The 22875-nt window shown below is 25.8% G+C and overlaps 2 protein-coding genes across 4 annotated transcripts in view; one reads left to right on the top strand and one right to left on the bottom strand.

Annotated features, from left to right (window-relative positions):
• Positions 1-14492, top strand: part of LOC112595046 (intraflagellar transport protein 172 homolog) — an 89833-nt gene extending 75341 nt beyond the window's left edge. Inside the window, exons 30-31 of the mRNA XM_025340121.1 lie at positions 2696-2920; positions 13587-14492. Of these exons, the coding sequence (XP_025195906.1) occupies positions 2696-2920; positions 13587-13859 (498 nt within the window). The 3' untranslated portion in view covers positions 13860-14492. The remainder of the gene's footprint in view (positions 1-2695; positions 2921-13586) is intronic.
• An 81-nt stretch (positions 14493-14573) lies between these two features.
• On the bottom strand, positions 14574-22809 carry LOC112595065 (regulation of nuclear pre-mRNA domain-containing protein 1B). Of its 3 annotated transcripts, none has more exons than XM_025340152.1 (8): positions 22550-22809; positions 22408-22463; positions 22044-22342; positions 20432-20671; positions 20144-20367; positions 18960-19059; positions 18255-18430; positions 14574-14887 (listed from the first exon to the last, which is right to left on the bottom strand). In XM_025340152.1, the coding sequence occupies exons 3-8, from the start codon at positions 22192-22194 to the stop codon at positions 14738-14740; spliced, it is 1041 nt and encodes a 346-aa protein (XP_025195937.1). In that variant the 5' UTR covers positions 22195-22342; positions 22408-22463; positions 22550-22809; the 3' UTR covers positions 14574-14737. The 3 variants fall into 3 exon arrangements, with proteins under 3 accessions (XP_025195937.1, XP_025195940.1, XP_025195938.1); XM_025340155.1 differs by having other exon boundaries at positions 22044-22268; XM_025340153.1 differs by having other exon boundaries at positions 22044-22268; positions 22408-22809.
• Between the last annotated feature and the right edge of the window lie 66 nt (positions 22810-22875).

Genomic DNA, 22875 nt, shown 5'->3' with positions numbered 1-22875 from the left:
CCTTAAAGGTCTACTAATTAATCGGCACACAGTTTTAAAATACAATTTAAGCACAAACCTTCAATATTCCTAGCGCATCAATATTATTTTATATATTATTAAATAATCTCCATCAAAATTACATTAATAAACACGATACGTGTAATAAATTGAATATAAGTTTTTCGATTTACTGAACTTTTAAATTATACTTCTCAAAAAACAAGCTTAAAATAAATTAAAAAATAAAAATCAAGTATAAATAAAATATTACATAAAAATAACACTTATACCTGTAATTAATATATTATAGTCAAAACTATCAAATATATTATTATTTATTACATTATTTTATCATTATTTCAAAAGTCACACCAACAAATGTAAGCTTGAAAACGATGGTAGAATATTAGTATTTTGAGTTTCAATGGGGCAATTGCTGCATTTTAAAAATTATCGAAACGCAGCTCGGTTAAGCCTAAAATAATCAAGGTTTTCAAAAAACAAATGATTGATTTCATTTCATATTTATTCAAACATTTATTATTATTTACTATTCCTATCGTCAGTTTTAAACATATCAAGGTGCTGCATGTAAACTAGGTTAAAAAACACTTACCCCGAAGTTCCGAAAAGTTTTTAAGTACCCGAAAAGGAAAAAATAAATTCTAATAATGAAAATTTTAAAGCATGTAATACAGCGTAAAGATTTTTGAATTAACATTTTTTAAGTGTCTCAGATTCTAGATTTAGTTGTATTTAATAATCTAAAATGTCTGATTATAATGTGTGCTATATCAAGGTAGTAATAACCACGCTATTCACTAAACAGATTACGTTTGGCAGTATCGACCATATGTCCACATCCATCTCATGTTATCTCACAATCAGACTCCTTATAGATAAAATATAACCTACAATGTGCCTTTCATGTGAAATTCACCTTACACTAAAATGCATTAAAAGTTAAAACTAAATTACGTAATTATGAAAACCTTTAAATAAAATTCAACTATCAAAAAAATGTCCGTGGACCAATTATCTTAAGTTTTGAACTCTTTCATGGATTTCAGACTTTTTTAATAGTGAGAATTGATTCCGCCAGTAAAAATTCTATCGATTTTAAGTTTTAAGTTTTGGTAATTCAAGATTGAGCTATAGTATTTCGTACTGAAAAATTGTTTACTAGATGGACTACGAAAGATGGGTTTTACCTTTACCCCCAAAACAAAAACTAAAAATAATATTTTCATTGCTTTAAATTTAATATAGATGCTATTTATAATTTAACATACAATTTTGTTATATTTATAAACCTAACACATTTCTTAGTCAATTTAAATGAAAACTCAGTAATTTAACATATAGTAATTTTACCAAAAATTAAAAATTGGGCAGTATTTAATAAAAAATTAGATCATAAAATATTTACCTGTTGAGTAATCATCATTTTATTATTGTCAGTGTCGTATATTCTATTTTTTTGAGAGGCAAAGAATTAATTGTATACATATATCTATCAGAATGTTTCACCCGATGCAATAAATTCATTTCAAAACCATATTTTAAATATTCAGAGTTCGCACTATCATATTTGTAATAATACTTTAATTATAAAATTGAAGACAAGTTATATACATAAAAATTAAGTAGACAAATTAAATATTTAATACCTATTATTGTACTTCAATAAAAATTCCAAACGTCGTTTTTTATTTAATAGTTCAATAAGAACTTCATCTGCAGTTTTTTTGGTAATGACAGTTTATGGACGGTATAGCTAAGCTGTTAAAATTTCCCTATTTAAAAAAAAAAAAATATAAGCTTTATTAAATTTAAATTTAAAGTATTAATTATATATTTGAACAGTATTTAATATATAATACTTTTATCATATAAATAAATAAATGCCAGTATTAAAAATTTCAGACGATAAACAAATTAAATCATAAAATTGACTATAATTTTAGATTACTATTACGAGACACGAGAACGAAACTCTGATCAGATAATTGCAAACAATAAATAAGAAATCAAATCATAAATTAAAATAATATTTTGATTGCGCCTGTATACTACTACAAAAATAAACACAAAATAGCCACAGGTCACAACCCAAAAACAATTTACTAATAATGATAAACAATAATTAATATCTAGATAATAAGATATATATATGTGTGTGTATGTGTGTGTATAATTAATGTATCATGTATATTTAGCGTAGATCAAATTAAATAATATAGTTAAAAAGTAACCAGCTTAACCACAGAGTTAAATATTGATGGTTAACGGTAAAAATTCGATCAAAAAACTAAACAATATCATCATAACCCCTATACTCTTTTACAAATAAAATGTATATAGTACCCTAAGTTTACTAATTTGAATACCTACAAAACTATGAAATGTATTATTTTTTTTTATTTATTTACTGTTATTAATTAATTCTTTACTACAGGTACAACGGTAACACTCTTTAAATCCTAAATAGTTAGGATACTGTTGTTACAATAAAAATTATTGTATACTTATTAATTCAGATACACCATACACCGTACACACCACATATTATTATTATTATTATTATTATTATCATTATTATCATAATTGTGTCATCCCATCCCATTTGGCTTATTAACTCGTAATAACTATATTATTAAAATAAAAATGTGCCCCATTTGTAAGCGCTTTAAATGTATTCGTTCCGTTGTAGAACGGTAAACGTAATGCGGAAGCATTCGTTTTCCTGAACCATTATTTGGACATAACGGATGCCATAGCGGACGGACAAAGCGAGATGATCGACGACACAGACTTGCAAGGCACTGACTTCCCAACCAACATACCACTACCGCAAACCATGCACGTTGAAAATGAACAACACGAACAAGTCAGGGAATGGATTCTAACAAATGCAATGGACCGAGATGTCAGTCAGGTGAAAAAGCAAAACCTCGTATTTTTGTTCATGTTTCGTGCACAATTACTTAAAGGTATTAATTATTATTATCTAAAAGGTTGATATTTTCAGTTCAGTACGTTAACACTTTATAGGTAACATTTTGTATGATAAATAGATTTTCTGGACACAGATTAATAGTAATAAAAACTGTATGTCCTCTCAAAATTAATCTCTTTGAATCAATCTTTAATCATTTTTTATTTTATTTTCATTTTAAATTTCAGCACTTAATTTCTAGATTAACCATAACGTAGTATTTTAATTATTTTATATATACACAGGAATATGTGGCGTCTTGTATGTTATACTACTAGGCCTGATGATCTTAGATTGAATTACGAGTTGTTATGGTACCTTTTGCAAAATAATTTGTCCAAAATAACAAAAAATGTAATTATTCGCTAGATACCTATTGGCAGTGGTGGCGTGGAGGGGGGGGATAATTAAGTTTTCTTTTAAATCACAATTATCTAATAATGGTCCTAAACCAAAAATTAACTGAGTTTGTCTAAATTGTAGTTGTTTTTATTATATGTAAATTATAATCTCTTTACAAAAGGTCTTGCCTGTTTATATTTAATTAATACAATAATTCAAATTTGAAGATAATTTGATTTAACAACCATATTGAGTCGGTTTTTTTTTTATAGATTTCAATTAATTTTCCCAAAATAAGCAAACCGTATAACAAAATTGGGTTATTGGAGATATAAAACGGGACATAATGTACATTAGTTTTGAGTGGTATGCGTTTTTAATACTATATTAATTTATAAAACAATTTGTCATGTCACGCGAAGTTTTTCCTATACGAAATAACATCATGCTCTGTTTAATAACAATCTGTTAAAGAAAAAATAAATAGGAAAAACGAAATAAAGACAATAATATTAAAGTGGCCTATAAAAACTCGGTATGTAAGTCGGCTGGCTGTCAGTGTCCAAAGTACGACAATCGTCGAATTGTCTCCGCCATTCAAAAATCGTTTTACTTCTTTTTTTTTAATAAGGTCTCATGTCACGCATTTGGAGGGTTATCGATTTCATTGGCCGTAAGCCTTAAGGTTCGATTGCAATCGAATAAATAAAAAAAAAATTAAAATATATATGTACAGCAAGAATGTCTTGGGAAAAATTGGTGATTAAAATTCATGGGTTAATATGAATTACAGTTTTTCGCCACTTGAATAAATGTTAATGTAAGTATGCAATTACAATTTAAAAAATATTGAAATATAAGCGCATTAAAGTATACGAATGCATGAGAAGTTAAAACAATTTAATTGATATTCTTAATAACAAATGAATTTAAAAAATGTATTCGTTTAAAAAAATAAAAATAAACTATTACTTTGTAATAAATCGAAATGTATTTTATCGCAAGCTATTTCGAATTTCGTACGTACATTATAATTTTCATTTAAAAAATGTATTAGCATACTTTCATTATAAGTTAAATAAATTTACCTAAGCATAATATTTAATGCGGTCGTATTTATTAATTTTATTTTTTAATTAATTATAATATGATTAGTTGTCGATCAATGACTTTCTTGTGACTAATTAATTTATAATAGTTTTATTTATTTTTTTTTTTTTTTTGATGAATACACTTATACAAAAATTCGACATAATAAGTGTGCTATTAATTTTTATAATTAATAACATGTAAAAAACCTCGCTCTAAAACTTCTTAAATTATAAATGTATATATTTATTTATTTTTTATATATTATATATAAATAAATTTTAGTCTTTTTCACCTATTTTTTTTAGACAATAGTTTCTATGTTTATATACGTACATATATTTGAATTGAAAATACTTTGTTGAACAATGTATCAGGCTAATTAATAAAATATTTAAATAATTATATAATGTATTATTATCAAAGAATCAGAGAGATCCTTTTAACTGATTTGAATTTTATATTTAAAAGGTATCACAAACAATTTATTACATCCTGAACGTATCTAAAATTTTATAATTATTTATAGCTGAATAAAAATCATTAAATGATACAAAGATGTTTTGATCTCAGAACAAATATTTTTTTTTATCATCATCAATATATAAATCGCTATTATAATATAAAAACATACAAACGTTGTTATTGACGTTGCTAAGCTGTTAAGCATTATTAGCTTTTTCATAAAAATACATGTTTTTTTGAATTTTACTTTTATTCAATTGGTAATATTATTCTAGTGCACAAAAATATTAAAAACTCTTCACCAAAGTTCCCTTCATATAAATAAAACCAAATGCATTAAATATTAAACATAAACGTATAATTATTGTAGTACCACTAGGTACCTCTAGGTGGTTGTAAATGTTTCTTTAAAAGGTAATTTTTTTCTTAACAACATTAAATTTTAAAATGAGTTTAAAAAAAATTACTATAAAAATACTACTCTACAGGATGGACTAGTAAACAATTCTGTTTCGGTTTGAGGCTTGATGGTTGTATAAAAACTCCATTATTCACCTTGTATTAATAGTTGTAAAAGGTTTTTATCGTCCTGTGTGTTTAGTTGAGAGCTATAAAATTTTACCTCGTAAAATATCTCAAATACATTTATATTATAATATATACTATATGAGTACTTCCACTAAGCCACTATTTTTTTTTAATGAAAGTAGGCTCAACGTTTTTTTTTTATACTTTTGAACTGATGTAAAACAACAAAATTATTGTTATAATTTTAACAACTAAAATAATGGTAAAACATAAATAAGAATAAAAAAATAAACGTTCACTAAATTATTATTAATTGGTAAATGAAAAGCAAATACTGTAGTCTATACAAAGGTATGTAAGATATCTACCTAATAAATCACCGGTCAAAAAGTCATTGTCAAGTATTTATACTGTCTATACGAGTAGTATTATACTAAGTACTACTGCTGGTGGAAGAATATAATAAATGGAACAAAATTGAAAATACGATTAAAGCCTCATCAAAATTGAAATAATAAAAAGTAGATAGTATTTTTGAACTTTTCTGAAAAACAAAAAACAAAAATAGGTAGGTACTTACATAAATTTCATTTTTTCGCTTTGGGGATTTGTCATTCGCACTACAGATGCAACATTTCGTCTACTGTAATTCAAAGGTCAACCCATTCTGTTCGTAAGTTTTAAATAATTTTCCTTGTCATTGTTGTACGCCCACGTATATAATATATGTGTATGATATATACATATATGTGTATACTATATACATATATGTGTATGATATATACATATATGTGTATGATATATACATATATGTGTATACTGTATACATATATGTGTATGATATATACATATATGTGTATACTATATGTATACATTGTTATTGAAAATACAATTTTCATAAATTTCATTTTTGAAACAGTGAATATATCGTCACACAGTGCACACAATGTAGTTCATATCAGATTGTATAAAAGTTATATGTAATAATTAATAATATTAATAATGGTAATAAATAATAATATAACATTATACATTTTGTATAGGAGCATATAAGAATTTTATTTAGATACATAAAATTGAATATTCAAGAAAAATATACCATATTATTTAATATATTATGTATTAGTCATTTTACTTATTTTCTTTTATATATAAATTTCAAATTCATCCTTATTTTGAAACAAATAAAATAACGTTATCTCAGAAAAACACATTTTAAAACAATCTGTGTATTTGAAAGTGAATTAAAATAGATATAAATTTTAAATTTAAATTACACCTCTAATATAATATGTAATTTTATTTTAATTTTTATACTTATGTTTTTTCTTTTAAATTGTATATTTTCAATAAACAACAAGTAATATTTGCAGTAAAATATAATACTCTTTAATTTAATACATTTTAAATATAATTTTCAATGTTGAGAATAACAAAATTTAAAAAAATAATCTTGCATCATATTCATTTTTAGCAAATTGTTGGTCTCGGTGAAAATAATATTTTTCGTAACACATTTATTTTTCAATATACATTTGGACACTTAATCTCCTCAATCCTCTTATTTGCATCTATGGATGGATAGAAACTCCTACCCAAACTGAGTTCGGTAATTTTTTTAAATTTCTCTAACCATGAAAACATCCTAAGCACACAACTGTATTCTTAAACCATTAGAGTTATGTAGGTTCCTTTAGGTACATAGGAATAATTATAATATAAATAAAATTTAATATTTCTATGATTACTTAAATTCTTGTTAATTATATATACATTATAATATGGTAATGATACCTATGCTCTTATTAATTGTTAACGTCTAATGATAAGAAAAAAAATGTTTAACTTCACAGTATAAAATTATCGTCAATAATGAATTATTATAAGAATGTTCATTTACATTTCTTCTCATATCAAAATATATGAATTAAATAAACTTTATTACTTATGATTAAAAACATTACAAATTATAATAATTTTTCTGTAGAGATACTTAATATGTTTGTACATATTATAATATTGTTCATTGATCTGCTAACAATGACAAAAATTAGGCTTTGAAATAATTATATGAAACGTACTTTACGCTCACGTAAAATATTTAATTATCCATCCCTAGTTGATTTTGTATGTATATTTATGTTCATAATAATATTTTATCATACAGCTAAGGGAATACCAGATACAAAGGTACGAAAAATTGTATACTATACTGAAATGTTTAAATTATACATGTATAATATATGCACAATTTTATAAAATAATAATACATATAGGTACCGATAAAATAAAATAATAAATATAAACATTTATATAAATAATAAACAAACGTAATTCGAAAACAATAAATATGTACGTTCTAAAAAACGGAAATTGAATTACATATTAACATAACATAACATAACTTACCTATCTAAAAATGGTTTTCGAACACTTTAATCCAAATCATAACATAACGGTCGGTGTTTAAATTTACAGTCATATTTATACAGACCCCCTGGCGTCCTCCCACTATGCAAATATACTATTTTTCGATTATTTTTTTTTTTATAAATTATGTAATAATAATAATACGAAATAATTTATAAAATATATTTATTATAAACAATTAACAAATAATATCATAGTCTTAAATTGTAACGGTTGGTGGCTAATTTTTCAAAATTTTTCATGTTTATATTTATCTGTTATCATATCAGAAGTTATAGATTGAATATTTTATTAACACAAAAAAAAATATATTATTTGTTTATTCCAATATATGCCTAATTAATTATAATTTATTCAATTAACGTATTTTATTTTATAATTCATTTTATTACAATGGTAATAATAGTATAATGATAAATATTTACATGCATAAACAATATGTTATTAAATACTATTTACTATTACGTATAATTTAATTATTACATACCATAAAGTTATCAATTTTTATTAAAATTAATAAATGATAATTTATCGCTTGATTTTCTTTAAATAATTAAAACAAATGAGCAGATAAACGTTTTTTTTTCTTAAGAGGATATAGTTCACTGTTTGTTTTCTCATTTAAGCCCATGCGCACACAAGTAAAAAAGCATTATCAAATCTTTTCTTTTTTTTTTTTGTGTATGTTTTTGAGTAATATCACTTACATTAAAAAATATAGACAATAGTATTTTCAAGAGTATGACATATCGATTTGTTTAAATATTGATTCAAAACAACTTGATTCTCATTAAAAGTGTATAATTTTATTTATTTTTTTTTTTTACAGTCATTAGAAGGTAAAATAATAATACAATATAAAATCGACACTTTCAAAAATAATATTAATTTTAATTTTTATAATAAAAGATTTTACTCTATGGTTATTTGAAGAAAATAAAAACGATTTAATGTGAATACGTTTTACCTATGTTGCTTATGGGTCTGAGAAAGAAAACAAATATTGCACTGACATCTTCTGAGCTAGTGAACATGGACCTGTTACCTTCATAAAATAAAGTTAATACGAACGAATTAAATTTTCAATTGAACTTTCCAAAAACTGAGTAGTTACTAGAATAAGCAAAAGGTAAGAACCTGCGGTAAATTACCCAAAACTCTTACAAAATGTCATTGTTAATCGCGATATAGTCATAAAAATTAATTAAAAAGTTTTTAATGGTATTTAATGTTATCCTAGTAATTACATAGTGTATAATAAGCGTATACTTTTGTTTCCTATTTAAAGAGTTGATGTAGGTTTTTATATTTAATATTTGTATATTTCATTTTATTTTATTTTTATTTTTATTTTTTTACTGCAGTACGGATTATATTTTTATGTTATATAAAATATATACTAAGCAAAGCTATATTACCCGACTTCACTCGGAAAAATATAAAATACGACGTTCTATATCGATTTGACATACTACCTCAGTTCAATCAGTTCACAACCAAATCATCAGTGTCGGTGTACGTTAATCTGACTGAAATGGGCGATCTGCATATGGCAGATTGGATACAACATTTGCGGTGTATTTCGGTTTTAGTATAATAACTTCATTATAAAATCAATTTAGGTTAGATTATTTTGTTTCCGAACATTAAATTCAAAATTGCATGCTGTGATTCAAAATAATATAAACTTGAAAACGTTAGTGATAAAAAAGTAAAGTATAACTTTTTGTTTAAAAAATTTTGTTTTTAATGACTTAAATCTTCAAATGACGCAATAATAATATTTAATAAACCTCGACACTTAATGAGAAAATTAATGTTTACCTTTAAAAAAATAATTGTTTAAAATCACAATAACTGATACTTTCAGTTGTATAAAATGTAAATATAGGTACTAATAGTATTAAACAGAAATAGAATAAATAATTAAGTAGATACACACAGAAACGTATTTGTGGAAGGGGCGTGGGTAGGTACCAAACTTTGACAGGGCGTCAGGCGTCAGAGTAACATAATCTTAAAACGTGATAAAATAGTTATTTTGTATCATATTCACGATAAATTGTATATCATTATCATGATCAAATAGACAAAATTGTAGAATGGTAACCTGCTGCGTAATAGCAAAGTCACTACAATGAATTTTAGTTCCAATACGCGAATGGCTTACAGTTATCTCTCTTTTCCACCCATCCAAACCACCTCTCTCACGTGCATATATTACTTTATATACATTATACATAATATAGCTTTTGCCCACGACCGTCATTTTCATTTTTTCGCAAAACCTGTACAAACGAATTTTCGTAAACGAATACACATTACGTAGTGAATTGTTAAGACCTTGTCAAATATTTTTTTCATCAGTATTGATTCTACTCCTGGTGTTTTTCATGTTGCAGATCAACTGTAATTTATTTTTCGATTTGTTCAAAATAATGACTAGGTACCCTGCAGAAAGATTTTTTAGGGTTTTACCTAATTCTAGTCATAAGTCTAAAGAATTAACAGATGCTGTGTTTTTAGTTTTAAAACCGCGTGGATTAAATGTAAACAACTGTCGTGATCAAAATAACAATGATGCTTCTAACATGTCTGGTATATTATTATATTCAGGAATCAGGACTTCAATATTTCTCATTAAAAAAATTAATCTTTTAGCTAAATTCGTAGATATCGTGTTCATCAGCACACTTTTTAAATGTTGTTGTTGAATACGCTATGGACTATTGTAGAAATGCTTCTAAATTCTTAATATACCTACTTAAAAATATCTATACATTTTCCAGTGTCTACGTATAGATGAAAAATTCTCCAAAACAGTTTAATTAAAACAGAAAATGTATCACTTTCATAACTATTCGATTAAGATATTCTTGTAATATCTGTTGCAAGTATTAGTTTAAACTAAAATTGAAATAAAATAAGTAATAAACTATTTTTTTATGAAAGATGATAAATCAGAAATGTCAATCACGAAGTCAGAAGCTAATAGATTATATTTGAATAAAAAATTGATTATATATTTTTATTTTATTTTATTTTTTCGATTATTTTTACATTATGGGGTGATATACTAGAAAGATTAAACAAAACTAGTGAACAATTTCAGTCAGTTGAGATTGATTTAGAAACAGTTGTAAGCTTTTACGAATCATTAATTCGATGTGCAGGTATATTAGGTTCGAGGAGTATGCATATCTATGAATAGAGAGCAATTAATAAATCGGGATACAAAACATATCGATAATTACGCAAAAGGAAAAGAAAATTAATAGCAGGTAAAAAAAAAAAAAATAAGAAATACATTTTTAAATTCAAAATTCTTTTGGGATTAATACTTATTATTATGCTATTATTGATAAACTACATTCTGAACTAGAAATATGTACTATGATAAAGTCAATAGAAAATTTAACTCTTATTTAAAAAAATAAAATGACCATTTGCTTCATTTTCTAACGAATGTATACAATTCAGAAATTATTTAATAAGTTAAACAGAAAAACTACAAGAACTGTTTCCTTACGTAGGTAGATAAAACATTAAAAACGTATCTACGCTGCCCAAAATTCAATTGTTCAGGTTAAATCGTATTTGAGGTCGAGAATGACTGATGATCGTCTTAATAGGTTAATGATACTGTTTATTGAATCTGCACTTATCATAGGTAGATATGAACTTTGATGAAATTATAAATATATTTGAAAAACAAAATTCACATAAAAAATTAAAGTTGTTTTTTTTTTTTTTTACTTGATTAATTTACCACAATACATATTATGTCTATATTTAAAACAACCTTCCCATATCATAACAGTATTAACAGTTTATCTTTGAGAGCGTTTAATGAACAGTGCTCCGGGGCGCCAAAAAGCTATAAATACGTCTTTAGGTGCAAAGTCAATAAAGGATGGTAAATAACTACATAATTGTAATTAAGTGAGGTTAATTGGTGAATATTAATTCATAATAATAAAAAAAAAACAAAAAAAAAACAGTGCTTTTAAAAATTACATTAGTAGTATAATAGTATTATACTATCATATATTTTCTAAGCTAACCTCACTGTACATACATAATCAATATCCACCACTATCGATTTAATTATAATCATGTTTTACATATAGGTATATATATTTAGCTTAATCGCTTTCAATTTTTACGGCACATATTTACAATCAATTTCAACAATAAATGGTAACTAATTGACTAGTAGGAATAACCCATATAGCCCATATAGGTATATATATATATATAACTGCAACTGGGGTCATAAAATTATTCAGAAACGGATAAATAAATAATAAAACAAAAAAATAAAAATGCATCTTATCGTACATTATACGTTCTAATAGGGTCTATTTTTTGTTCTATGCGATTACGTCTGTAATGACGTCAATTTGATTTAAAATATTCATTATAATAAGTCCACGGGGACATGAATCCCACTTCAAATATTTGTATTTCGTCACAGTAATATAGTATAATATATTTATAATTAAATGTTAACCGTTCTTTTTTTATAGTTTGACATTTTTTAAATTGTTCCTCAACAATAAATAATAAATTCTGCAGCGTTCAATAAGCGTTAGTATAATAACTGAGTGTGCCGCCCCTTTATTCGAATGGCTATCATATAATACAAAAATTGTGGTCATACGACGGTGGACAATCGCACTTTACTATAGCTTTTGAAGTTCGAATATAATAATATATACGCGTGGCCGAGTACCTACATATTACACAAAGATTTAGTGAAAGTAGTCTGTGTTTGTTGTGTGAAGGGGAATAAGCTGCCGATTATTATTCTTTCCCTGTCGAATGAAGACACGATTATTATATTGATACCTACACATTTGGTAAGTACCTACTAAGTACTAAGCAGTTATTTACTAAGATACAAACGAGGGACGCGTACGATAACAATAATATTAAAAATTAAAACCGTAAAAATAGAACACAAGTAAAATATTTGTAAACTCACCTAGGTACCTACTTTTTCATTTCAATGCTAATATTTATCAACTGATATAACAATTTTTATTCTAGAAACAAAACTATAATTTTTTCACTACATCAGTGCCGTTTTAGTAGACGTACCTATTGAATATTGTAATTTAACTTGTTCGACTTCTACAGAATTTAAATACGTAAACTATTAAATAACGCCACTGTGGTATAGTAAATTAATTTAACTAATCGTGTTTTTTTTTTTTAAATAATAATCATAATTAGGTTATTTATCAGTAGGTACGACTCACCACATAACGTATAGACGGGCCACCAGCTGCAGAGAGGAGGACAAAGGGGCCATTACACCCATGGGATTTATTTAACTGTGTATAATTTAATATCGCGCGTATTTCATATCATTAAGTTACAGAATATTATGGTTAACAATATATTTCCGGAACGAAAATGTTTGATTATGATGTAAAATGCTATTATAGATAAATAATTAAGGTACCTTTACCGCAACATAACTAAATCAAATACCTATACTAATAACTGATTTGACCATTAAATTTTAAAACCGTCCCCGGGCGGAAAACCGTAGGTGTTCTGCCGGTGTGCTTTGCGCACGATGATACGAGGTCGACAGCTGCACACAACCGTAGTTTCCGGATTAATTCCGAATTAACGCCAACCCCGAAAACTTTTATGATATGATGTTCACAACACAAAAAACAAAAATACACCTAAACGCGTTATGTCGCATATCATAATAATATTGTCGTCGGTTTTACAGAGTTTGCCGACGGATCAGAGGAAACTCTACCCGTCGAACTTGACGGCGCCGGACGGGGGCGTGTACCCCGTGTGCGTCGTGTCCGGGTGGCCAGTGATCGATACGAAAAAGAGTCACGCGGTGACGTTCGAGAACGGAAGGATGGCCATCAAGGACGATTGGACCAAAGTGATGACCGTATCAAAAACCGTTCAGTCGTCGGCCGTAAAACAGACATTGGAGTTCATTGCTAAATGGTGCGGACCGCCAGTGCAACAGTACTCGTTCCATTGAACTCGAGCGAGCGCCTGCCGCCGTCACGATCCATCTATAATCGTATCTACCGGCATCATTTTTTTTTTTTTTTTGTGGGAAGAGAATAATTGAATAGTTAAGATTTAGATCCAACCCCTGCCTACAAAATAATTTCTAAAATAAAAATAAAAATTCGGTTGTCTACAGACGGACCTGCAGAGAGTATTGAGATAATAATAAACAAAAATATTTGTACACACGTGTACACCAGAGTTTAGCTTTGAAAAATTGTTCATGACAAACGATTTTTTTCTATTTCTATTTCATACGTCATAATAGCTTTTGTCTCCCCTCCTCCCTCCAGGGCCTAAAACTTTCTAATTTTTGTACTACACACTACATTTTAATTATTTGTTTATAACAAGTGATGTAAAATGAATAGTAATAATATAGAAAAAAACATTGGTTATTAATTGCTACACATTTTTTAATTTAGCAGTACACATTTCATTTTTTGTATTACACAAAGTGTGTCGTAGTACACACTCTCAACGTAAATGGTGATTATCGGTTCAAAAACAATAACACATGAATTGTTGGTACGCCGTAAAAACTTTTTTTTTTTTTTTTGACAAATATAATATTAATTATAACATATTATTATACATTTTGAGAACTGTAAAATACATGATAAAGACTTAATAAAAATATTTAAATCGTGTAATGATTAATAATGAGAAAATTATTATCAAATGCCATATTATTTTACATAAATTAATTTAACTAATACACATTATAACCTGGAAGTTATATTTTTAAATTCAAACACGTTTTATTGTTACTCAAACACACTTATAGGACGAGCGTGTGTAATCGTTTGATCGGCATAATCGATCAAGCTACAACCAAAATAGTCATCAACCCACTGTGAACAAATCGCCCGCTGATGGGAGAGGCGCAAGACCGCCTTTAACGCTGGGCAATTGTGCTAAATCCGGTAGATTTTGTAAGTGAGTGTTAACCTCTTGTCGCACTTGGCAAACTTTTTGAAGTTTACCTTGATATTCCTGAAACGTAAACAGTACCAATTATTATTGATTATGCATCCGGATGAATTTTGCCGCCATTATATTATTATGTTTTTGCGGCCAGAGGCGGATTTCCCGATAGGCAAAAAAGACAACACTCAGTTGCTTAAGGCGACCAAATGTAGAGAGCGAAAAATTCTGTTATCTTTTATTAAATTACATCATTTGTAAAGAAAAAAAAAATAGAAAATTCCTTATTTTATATCAACAAAAAATTATAATTTAATAATATATATTTCTATTTTGATTCATTATAATTTATAGTCATAACTCATAATAAATATAAAAATAGTCTATGCGTACCGATGCCGCTAAACCAAGATACTGGATGTCAGCCGAGTTGGGTATAATAATATTTAAGAATGAATTCATGTTTAAATTTAATTCAATAATCCCAGTGGTATTGTTGTTATCGTGAGCTATATTTTTCAAAGTAAGGCAATTTTAACAATTGAGTTAAGTCTTCTTGTTTCGTTATCATATAAAGATATTATAAAATCATTCACTCATCAAAAAGGCAAGATATCAATTTCTTAAATTAAAATTGTCAAGTTAAGAATTAGCAAGTAAAAAAATTGATTATATCTGTTTTATATTCCTATTATTATATGAAATGTTTTAATGTACCTCGTACTTTATTTTCCAAATAATGATTTTAATTTTGTTTTATTAATGATAGTTCATAAAAATTATCATTGCGAGCTTTTATTGAAATTTGGTGTCAATCTTTCTTAAGTAGGCTAATTAACTAAAAGCTAAAAAAAATAGTCTAAAAATTCAAATGGATTTAGGTACTATAATTTTAATATTTAAAATATTTTAGAGGGGTATTAGAGCTTGTTTACTTATGATAAGGGGCCGTAAATTTTTAGTGTCTATAGCCACTAAAAAGTTAAATCCGTCTCTGTTTGGGGTACATTAAATATGTTGTTAACAACATTTTGTAAATACTGTGTGCTTGTAAAAAAAAAATCGAACGAGACTAAGGAAACAAGAATGAACCCATAATGTTAATACACATCGAAGGGTTTTATTGAGTATAGCGGAGTATACGTAACTTTAAAATACACGTTTTCGTTATATCACCCCACAAAACTTTGGTCTTATCGATGATTTATTTGACCATAGATTTTGGTGACTTGATAATTTTCGAAAACTTTAATAAGTTTAATAAAAATGATCAATATTTTATGGAATTTCTTACATTTATCTTAAAAGTAAATAACCGATAATTATATTATTAATATGTATTGTAAAATATATTATTCTTAATTAATAATCGGAATAATTGTTAGTATTATAGCTATTGAACCTAATTAGATTAAAATTAAACTAAACGATCCAAATTATAATCACAAGATTATTTTGCTAGTATCGCAAAAAAAAAAGAATTTGTCGTAAAATTATTATTCATCAAATTATTCCATAATAATTAAATAATATTAATTTAACACGATTACAGAAATTTAAAATTTAAAAATAAATAATTTCCATGTTTGAATTTACCTGATTATTTCAGTAAAAAAAAAAATGTAATAATTTTAATACAAGCCGAAGGGTCTCCCCCATTCCCAAATGAAAAACACAATTTAGAGTGGAACATAATATTATACATTTTATAAGTATCCCCCTCTCTCTTAAAAAAAAAAAAAAAACGAATACTCCGAAATGAACCTATATACACTACTGATTTACATAGTATTTATATCTCAATAAAACAAAAAATATTAAATCCTTTTAGCTTTTATTATTTAAGTTTTTATGGTTTAATTTATTTTTATTAACAGAGAAATACCTAATATGAGTTTATATCACTATAACATTTTTATAAAGTATACATAAAGTAATAAACATTATACATGCAGAATAACTAATCTTGTTTCATTTTATTTCCTTTCTATTATAATTACCTAAATAGTAATGATAAGTTCAGCATCATTAAATTTACAAATATTATTTATTTTTTCCAACGCGTACTAATGGATTTCGACCCCAGGTTAGACATACATTTACAAACAGAATGCAACTATCATACGTGAGATTGAGGTCTGCCCTCATTCTACACACCCTAAGAAATTATTGCCTGTCTTGCGACCAGAAATGTTTGTATTATCCTCAGATATAACGTCGTTATTATGTTTACATAATAGCGAGTATAGAACCATTGAAACTAGCGTGACGAATTATATAAAGAAATCCCATCCTATCTACGGATCCTGAGGAGTTCTTAACCATAAAAATAAATATGTTTCTATTCATAAAAGAGGACAATCCTTACGAATATGTCGCTTTATTATTTTTATTTTATAAAAAGCCTCAAAAAATATCAACCAAGACAGTCTCCTTAGGAACTACGATTAGCATGGTGTCGGTAAATGTGAGTTTAAATAGTGTATTTAAATGCATGATTATAACATAGATCTGCAGACAACAATTTTGTCAAGAAGCTTTAATTCACGTGTTTTGTATTATTAACAAATGCTGCATGTATTATAACTATATATTTACAATATTTAATATAAAATCTTTGTTCTCTTAACCCTAAGGTGAGTGCTTTAATATATATATATATATTTTTAATTTTTTTTAACACTTCGACCATTGAGAATAAGCAAGTGTAAAGGAAACATTTATGATTTTACTATTCCTTAAAATCTATGTAATAAGATAAATATTTCCTAGATTCTGCTAAGTTTTTACATTATTCCAATGTAGATTTTAAGAAGACCCGCATGTGTTATCTCTGCCACGTAAACGTACAACATAAAAAACCCATTTTGTGTAGTCGGTTTTTATTGATTTTATATTTTACTCTTTTAATTTTAAAGTAAAATTTAACAACATAAAATCCTTTCAACTTACTAAAAAAATAAAATATTAATAAAAGTCTACAAAAATCTAAATAATACCTTAGATTTATATTCTTATAAGTAATAGTCTCTTAAGTTTTAAGTTTGACAGTTTGACTTCATTCTTATACTAAAGCTAATAACACAAAATTGGTTTTACCACAAGCTGATTTGGTTTGTAAAACAGACAATATATTATGGGTAGGTTTTAGAGTGTGACATAATCATAATAAAGAATTATGATATTTTGCAATAAGCCTTAGCCTAGTATACCTATGACTAGTGTTAGAATTTTTCCTAATCCATTAAAGCAAAGCAAATTATGTAGATTTATGATTATTTTAACTATTGAAATAAGTAATGGTTAACTATATTTTTATCCGTAATATAAAATTTAATGATTGAAGTTTTGTAGATTCTTAAACATAAAAAATTTTCTTTAACAAATGCTTTTTTATCAGTTATAATAAATTTAAAAAAATATGACTATAACTTGCCTGTAATCTTTGTTCTGCTTGATCAATAAGGTCTCTTTGAGATTGAATGAAATCGTGCAACATAGAAGAGACTTTTTTGCGGTCTTCCATTTCACACACCAGTCTAGTATTATAATCGGTCAACAATGCAACAGCATCATTAACTTTACGCAAAAGTTCTTCACCTTCGTCTTTACCTAAATACAATAAAACAAAAATCAAATATTTTTAAAAATATTAGCTAATTTTTAAATATATTAACATATAATAAAATATATATACGTTAATTGAACAATTAGAATCTATACTCATTAATTAAGACAAGTATGAATTGTCTAAATAGTACTTTAAAATAAAAGTCAACAATTATTACAATGGAGGCAATATACATATTACATATTGGGTAACCTGGCATAAATAAATAAATAAAATTTTTTTTAAACAGCAAGATAATGCACAGTTCACAGTTTTCAATAAATACATGTTACAGGTCACCTACTTTCCATGAATCAATATAGCAATACAGTTAATAATAAATTTACACATTGTAAAATTATTATTAAAATGGTTGAAATAATAAAGGAAATGATCACACAAAATGTAGAATTTAAATCTTAACAAACATGATAAATCCCAACAATATATTACAGAAAATAAACAATTTACATAAATGTTTTACTATAATACACGTTTTTAGAACTAAACAAGTTAATACAAAATAATAACCTTTTAACTGAGAGAGTAAACTGACATCAGCAATTTCTGGAGGGAGCTTAGAAATTCGTTCTCGTACAACTGCATCACATGAAGGTGCGTTTTCTAAATCCTGAAAATCAAAAATTATTATTTATTTTATAAATTTAATATTTTTAAGCATATTGAAACAAATTCCTATGTATCATTTTCAAATTATTAATTGCACGTTTGATTAAAAAGTTTCAATTAATTTTTTACTATAAATATATTTATGCATAACGTAATGCATTCATCACTATATATTTATTTATTTTTTTTTAATTTGATTATGAGTAATTAATTAATAAAATATTAAACAATAATTTTAAATCGAAATAAATGTAAAACACCAAAATATTATCTGGTATTAACTACTAATTTACCCATTTCATCTTACAATTTAAAAGCTTATAAATTTGTTTTTATAATGTTTAATATTTTAATAACATTTAGCTTCAAAAATTAATAATAAATTAGTATTGAATTTAAATTTAATTAAAATAAAAATGATTAAAAATTAAATCAATCAACTAGATTTTAAATTAATATTATTATTATTTTTTTTAAATACAATTAAAATTATGGATAAACATTTGTAACCTTAAGAAACAACTTTTAAGTGTGCATTATTAAATATGATATAAGAATTAACTTTTTTATGTTAGTATATTAAATTTCTACTTTCCAGATAAAAATTTATGTTGATAACAAATATTCTTATTTTAAGTTACATTTTTTTTAGTAAAAAATCTAAGATTACAATATTTTAAGATTTTTTTTAAAAATATTAACAATTGATTTTATTATGTTGAAAATTATATATAAGAAAAAATGAATATTTTTTTCATTTGAATTAAGACTATTTACAAAATACAAATAGTGTAAATGAATCCAGTTAGTGCCTTTTATATATCAAATTTCTTTTCTTTTCTTTTCAAACAGAAAATTAATTTTGTAGGTTTTTTAAAATTTGGTAAATACAATTTTAATAATACATTTCATTTGAAAATGTTGACAATATGTTTTATAGTAAAGACAAATATAGTAAAATTTCAAAACATAAGATATTACAGCACAGAATAATATAATAATCAATAATATTTCAATAATTTGATTTTAAATATTTTGTTTTTTTTTCTTCTAAAAATAATTGAATAAATAACTCATCTATGTACATTTAGAGCTTTAATTAATTCTTCTGGTTCAGGAGGATCATTGACAGGAGTTTTAGGAGATAAAGTCACATGCAATTCTTTGGTACCATCCACTTCAATAATAATTTCTTTATCTTTCTTTATGCCGTTGTTTTGAGACTTTGTCTTCTTTAGTTTGTGATTATGTGAATGTTTTACTTTTTTATTTGGTGGTTCATCTTTAGGCTTTTCCTCTGTTTCTTTAACTAAAATTAAAAGGACAATTAAGTTAATTAAAACTGACTACTAAATATTAACAAAATATTATACCAAAAGCATCCTTGAATTCGTCTATTTGGATTTTACTGTAAACACCTCTTTCTTCCCATATATTCAACAATCGTGTCAAACTCTGTCTGGTCTTGGAAGAACAGTTGTTTAAAGATATTTGGTTGAATGCTTTGGCTAATTCTTTGCCAAACTCTAGTCCATATTCAGGACCCTTTTTTTTGCTATTCTGAATAACATCATTAGCCAAGTACATTAATGTCAATTGTTTGGATTCTGAACCTGGAACGACAAATTTTTAGTTAAAATTAATAAATATTTTAAACTAAAAATACAGATAAAAAAACAATTTTAAAATGCATAGGTTAATATTTTTCTTTTTAAGTATTCTTTTATGAACATTAGAAATATAAAAAAAATACATAGATCATACATAGTATTTTGTGGGTGAATGTATAAAGCAACTATTATTGATTATTCTTTAATTACCTAACATATACTAGGTATTTTTTTTTCATTATTAAATGTGTAATAATATGATTTATGAATGTTACTTTTTCACAATTTTAATTGTTCAGTATAAGTTTACATTTAAGTTTTTAAAATATAATTTAACTTTATAAATATTTAGATATTTTTTATATAAGTATGAAAAAAGAAAAAAACAAATGCTGAACTCAAAACTCAAATTTATATGACATATAATTTTCAACTATTATATAATTTATATAAATCATAATGTAAAAAAATAATTAACATAGCACATGCTACATGCTGTAAATTAAATTTATTTTCAGAAAAACAAATATTATAACAACCTTGAATAAACATTTCGCAAGTCATAAATTATAATTGTACATTAAAATTTTCACCGATTTATTTATACTATATAAAACAGATTAGAAAACTACAGACTTCAGTACCTATTTTCAAATAGATTACAATATGTACTATCAGAGAAATATTAAATCCTTGATTCAGTAATGGAATTACACAAAAATCAATTTTACTAATAACTTTGTATAATTACAACATATGTGTTAACAATTAACTATAAATAAAGTTAACACTAATTAAATGTAATCAAAATCATTCTTACATGTAACAAAACTCATACCATTATTGTAAACTACCAGATACTCTACATATTAAATCAAAAATACAAGTATATTTAATTGTATCTAAAACTTAAATAACTATTACTATTAGACTTAATATCTAATAATATAATTTAAGAAAACATTGTGAAACAAAATAAATATGATCAACATATACCTTATTATTGGTATAAATTTTGTTGATTTTAAATAGTCTTTGAAATGTAGTCATACTGAAAAATAACTACAATAACCATAGGTAGCAATTAAAAGTAGACATATTGTCTTATAAATATTTAGAAAATTTTTTTTTATTTAAAAAAAGTGCTTTCAATTATTTTTACATACTTTTTCATAACACGTCAATCAATAATAAAAATTAAATCTTCAATATATTATTATTTTAATCAAGGTATTTGTCAGTAAGTATATCAAATACAAATATAATAGATATTTGAAATTATTATAAGATAACTTAACTAAACCAAACAATAATTAAAATAATGTCTATATTATCTATTTTAACCATATTTAATTCTACTGAAAATGTTTCTTACCCGCCAATATTTCTTTAGACCAAATCTTGACAACAGTATGAGCATACTTCCGATGGTGAATCAACCAAAGGGACAGAGTCTGTATACTCTGCTGGGATGAGTTCAGTTCTTTCAGTCGTTTGTTCAGACCTGCTTCAGTAAAACTCGTCATGGTGTATTCTGCTTGTTCTTCACATCCGACTTCAACAAGAACAGTACAATATCGCCAATGCCCAACAGTTATCACTGTTGACAAACCACATAGTTTCACGTTACTGACATGATTTGATTAAACTATGCCCCCGTTCGGTCAACATTGGCTACATTAAGTGGATTAATTATAATCAATTAATAGTGCTGATGAAACAAAATAATAAAAACTAACCAACAACTCCACAGCAAAGTCGGTACCGAGTCTTCTACAACGTATGTACACCTAACCTATGTACGTTTTCCAGGTGCACAGTCAATGAGAAACAATTGAATAATAAAAAAAAAAAAAAACTGTTATGTGTGAAAGTTATTACTCAATAATGATGCACACCGTCAATCCGATTTATTATTACTGACCGGGCTCACGACCGGTGAGTGGTAACAATATTCAGCAGTTTGCACGGTCAGACAACAACAACAAAATCACAAATAATGCTTAGTGCTTATTGCTTACTGTCTACTGAGTAGTGAGTACCGGACGGCGGACACTAAAACAGCAAAGCTCGACAACTGACAAAACCATCACATGTTTAATGTTTATATATCACACACGATACTGTTTTAGCCAAGGAAGACAAAAACCAATGGCATAACCTCATCGTGTTTCGGTGTAACTTTAGAATAGAAATGATTGAAACTA

This window comes from Melanaphis sacchari, unplaced genomic scaffold, assembly GCF_002803265.2.
Source record: "Melanaphis sacchari strain LSU unplaced genomic scaffold, SCAv2.0 Contig24_pilon_pilon, whole genome shotgun sequence".
NCBI lineage: Eukaryota > Metazoa > Arthropoda > Insecta > Hemiptera > Aphididae > Melanaphis > Melanaphis sacchari.
Note: the sequence above shows the minus strand (reverse complement) of the source record. Positions and strands in the feature narration are given on the sequence as shown.

Coding starts and splice junctions, on each gene's coding strand:
- LOC112595065 (XM_025340153.1), bottom strand. CDS start 22,194: ATGACGAGTTTTACTGAAGCAGGTCTGAACAAACGACTGAAAGAACTG. Junction 19,060..20,143: donor AATTAATTAAAGCTCTAAAT/GTACATAGATGA, acceptor TTTGATTTTCAG/GATTTAGAAAACGCACCTTC. Junction 18,431..18,959: donor TTTACTCTCTCAGTTAAAAG/GTTATTATTTTG, acceptor TATTGTATTTAG/GTAAAGACGAAGGTGAAGAA.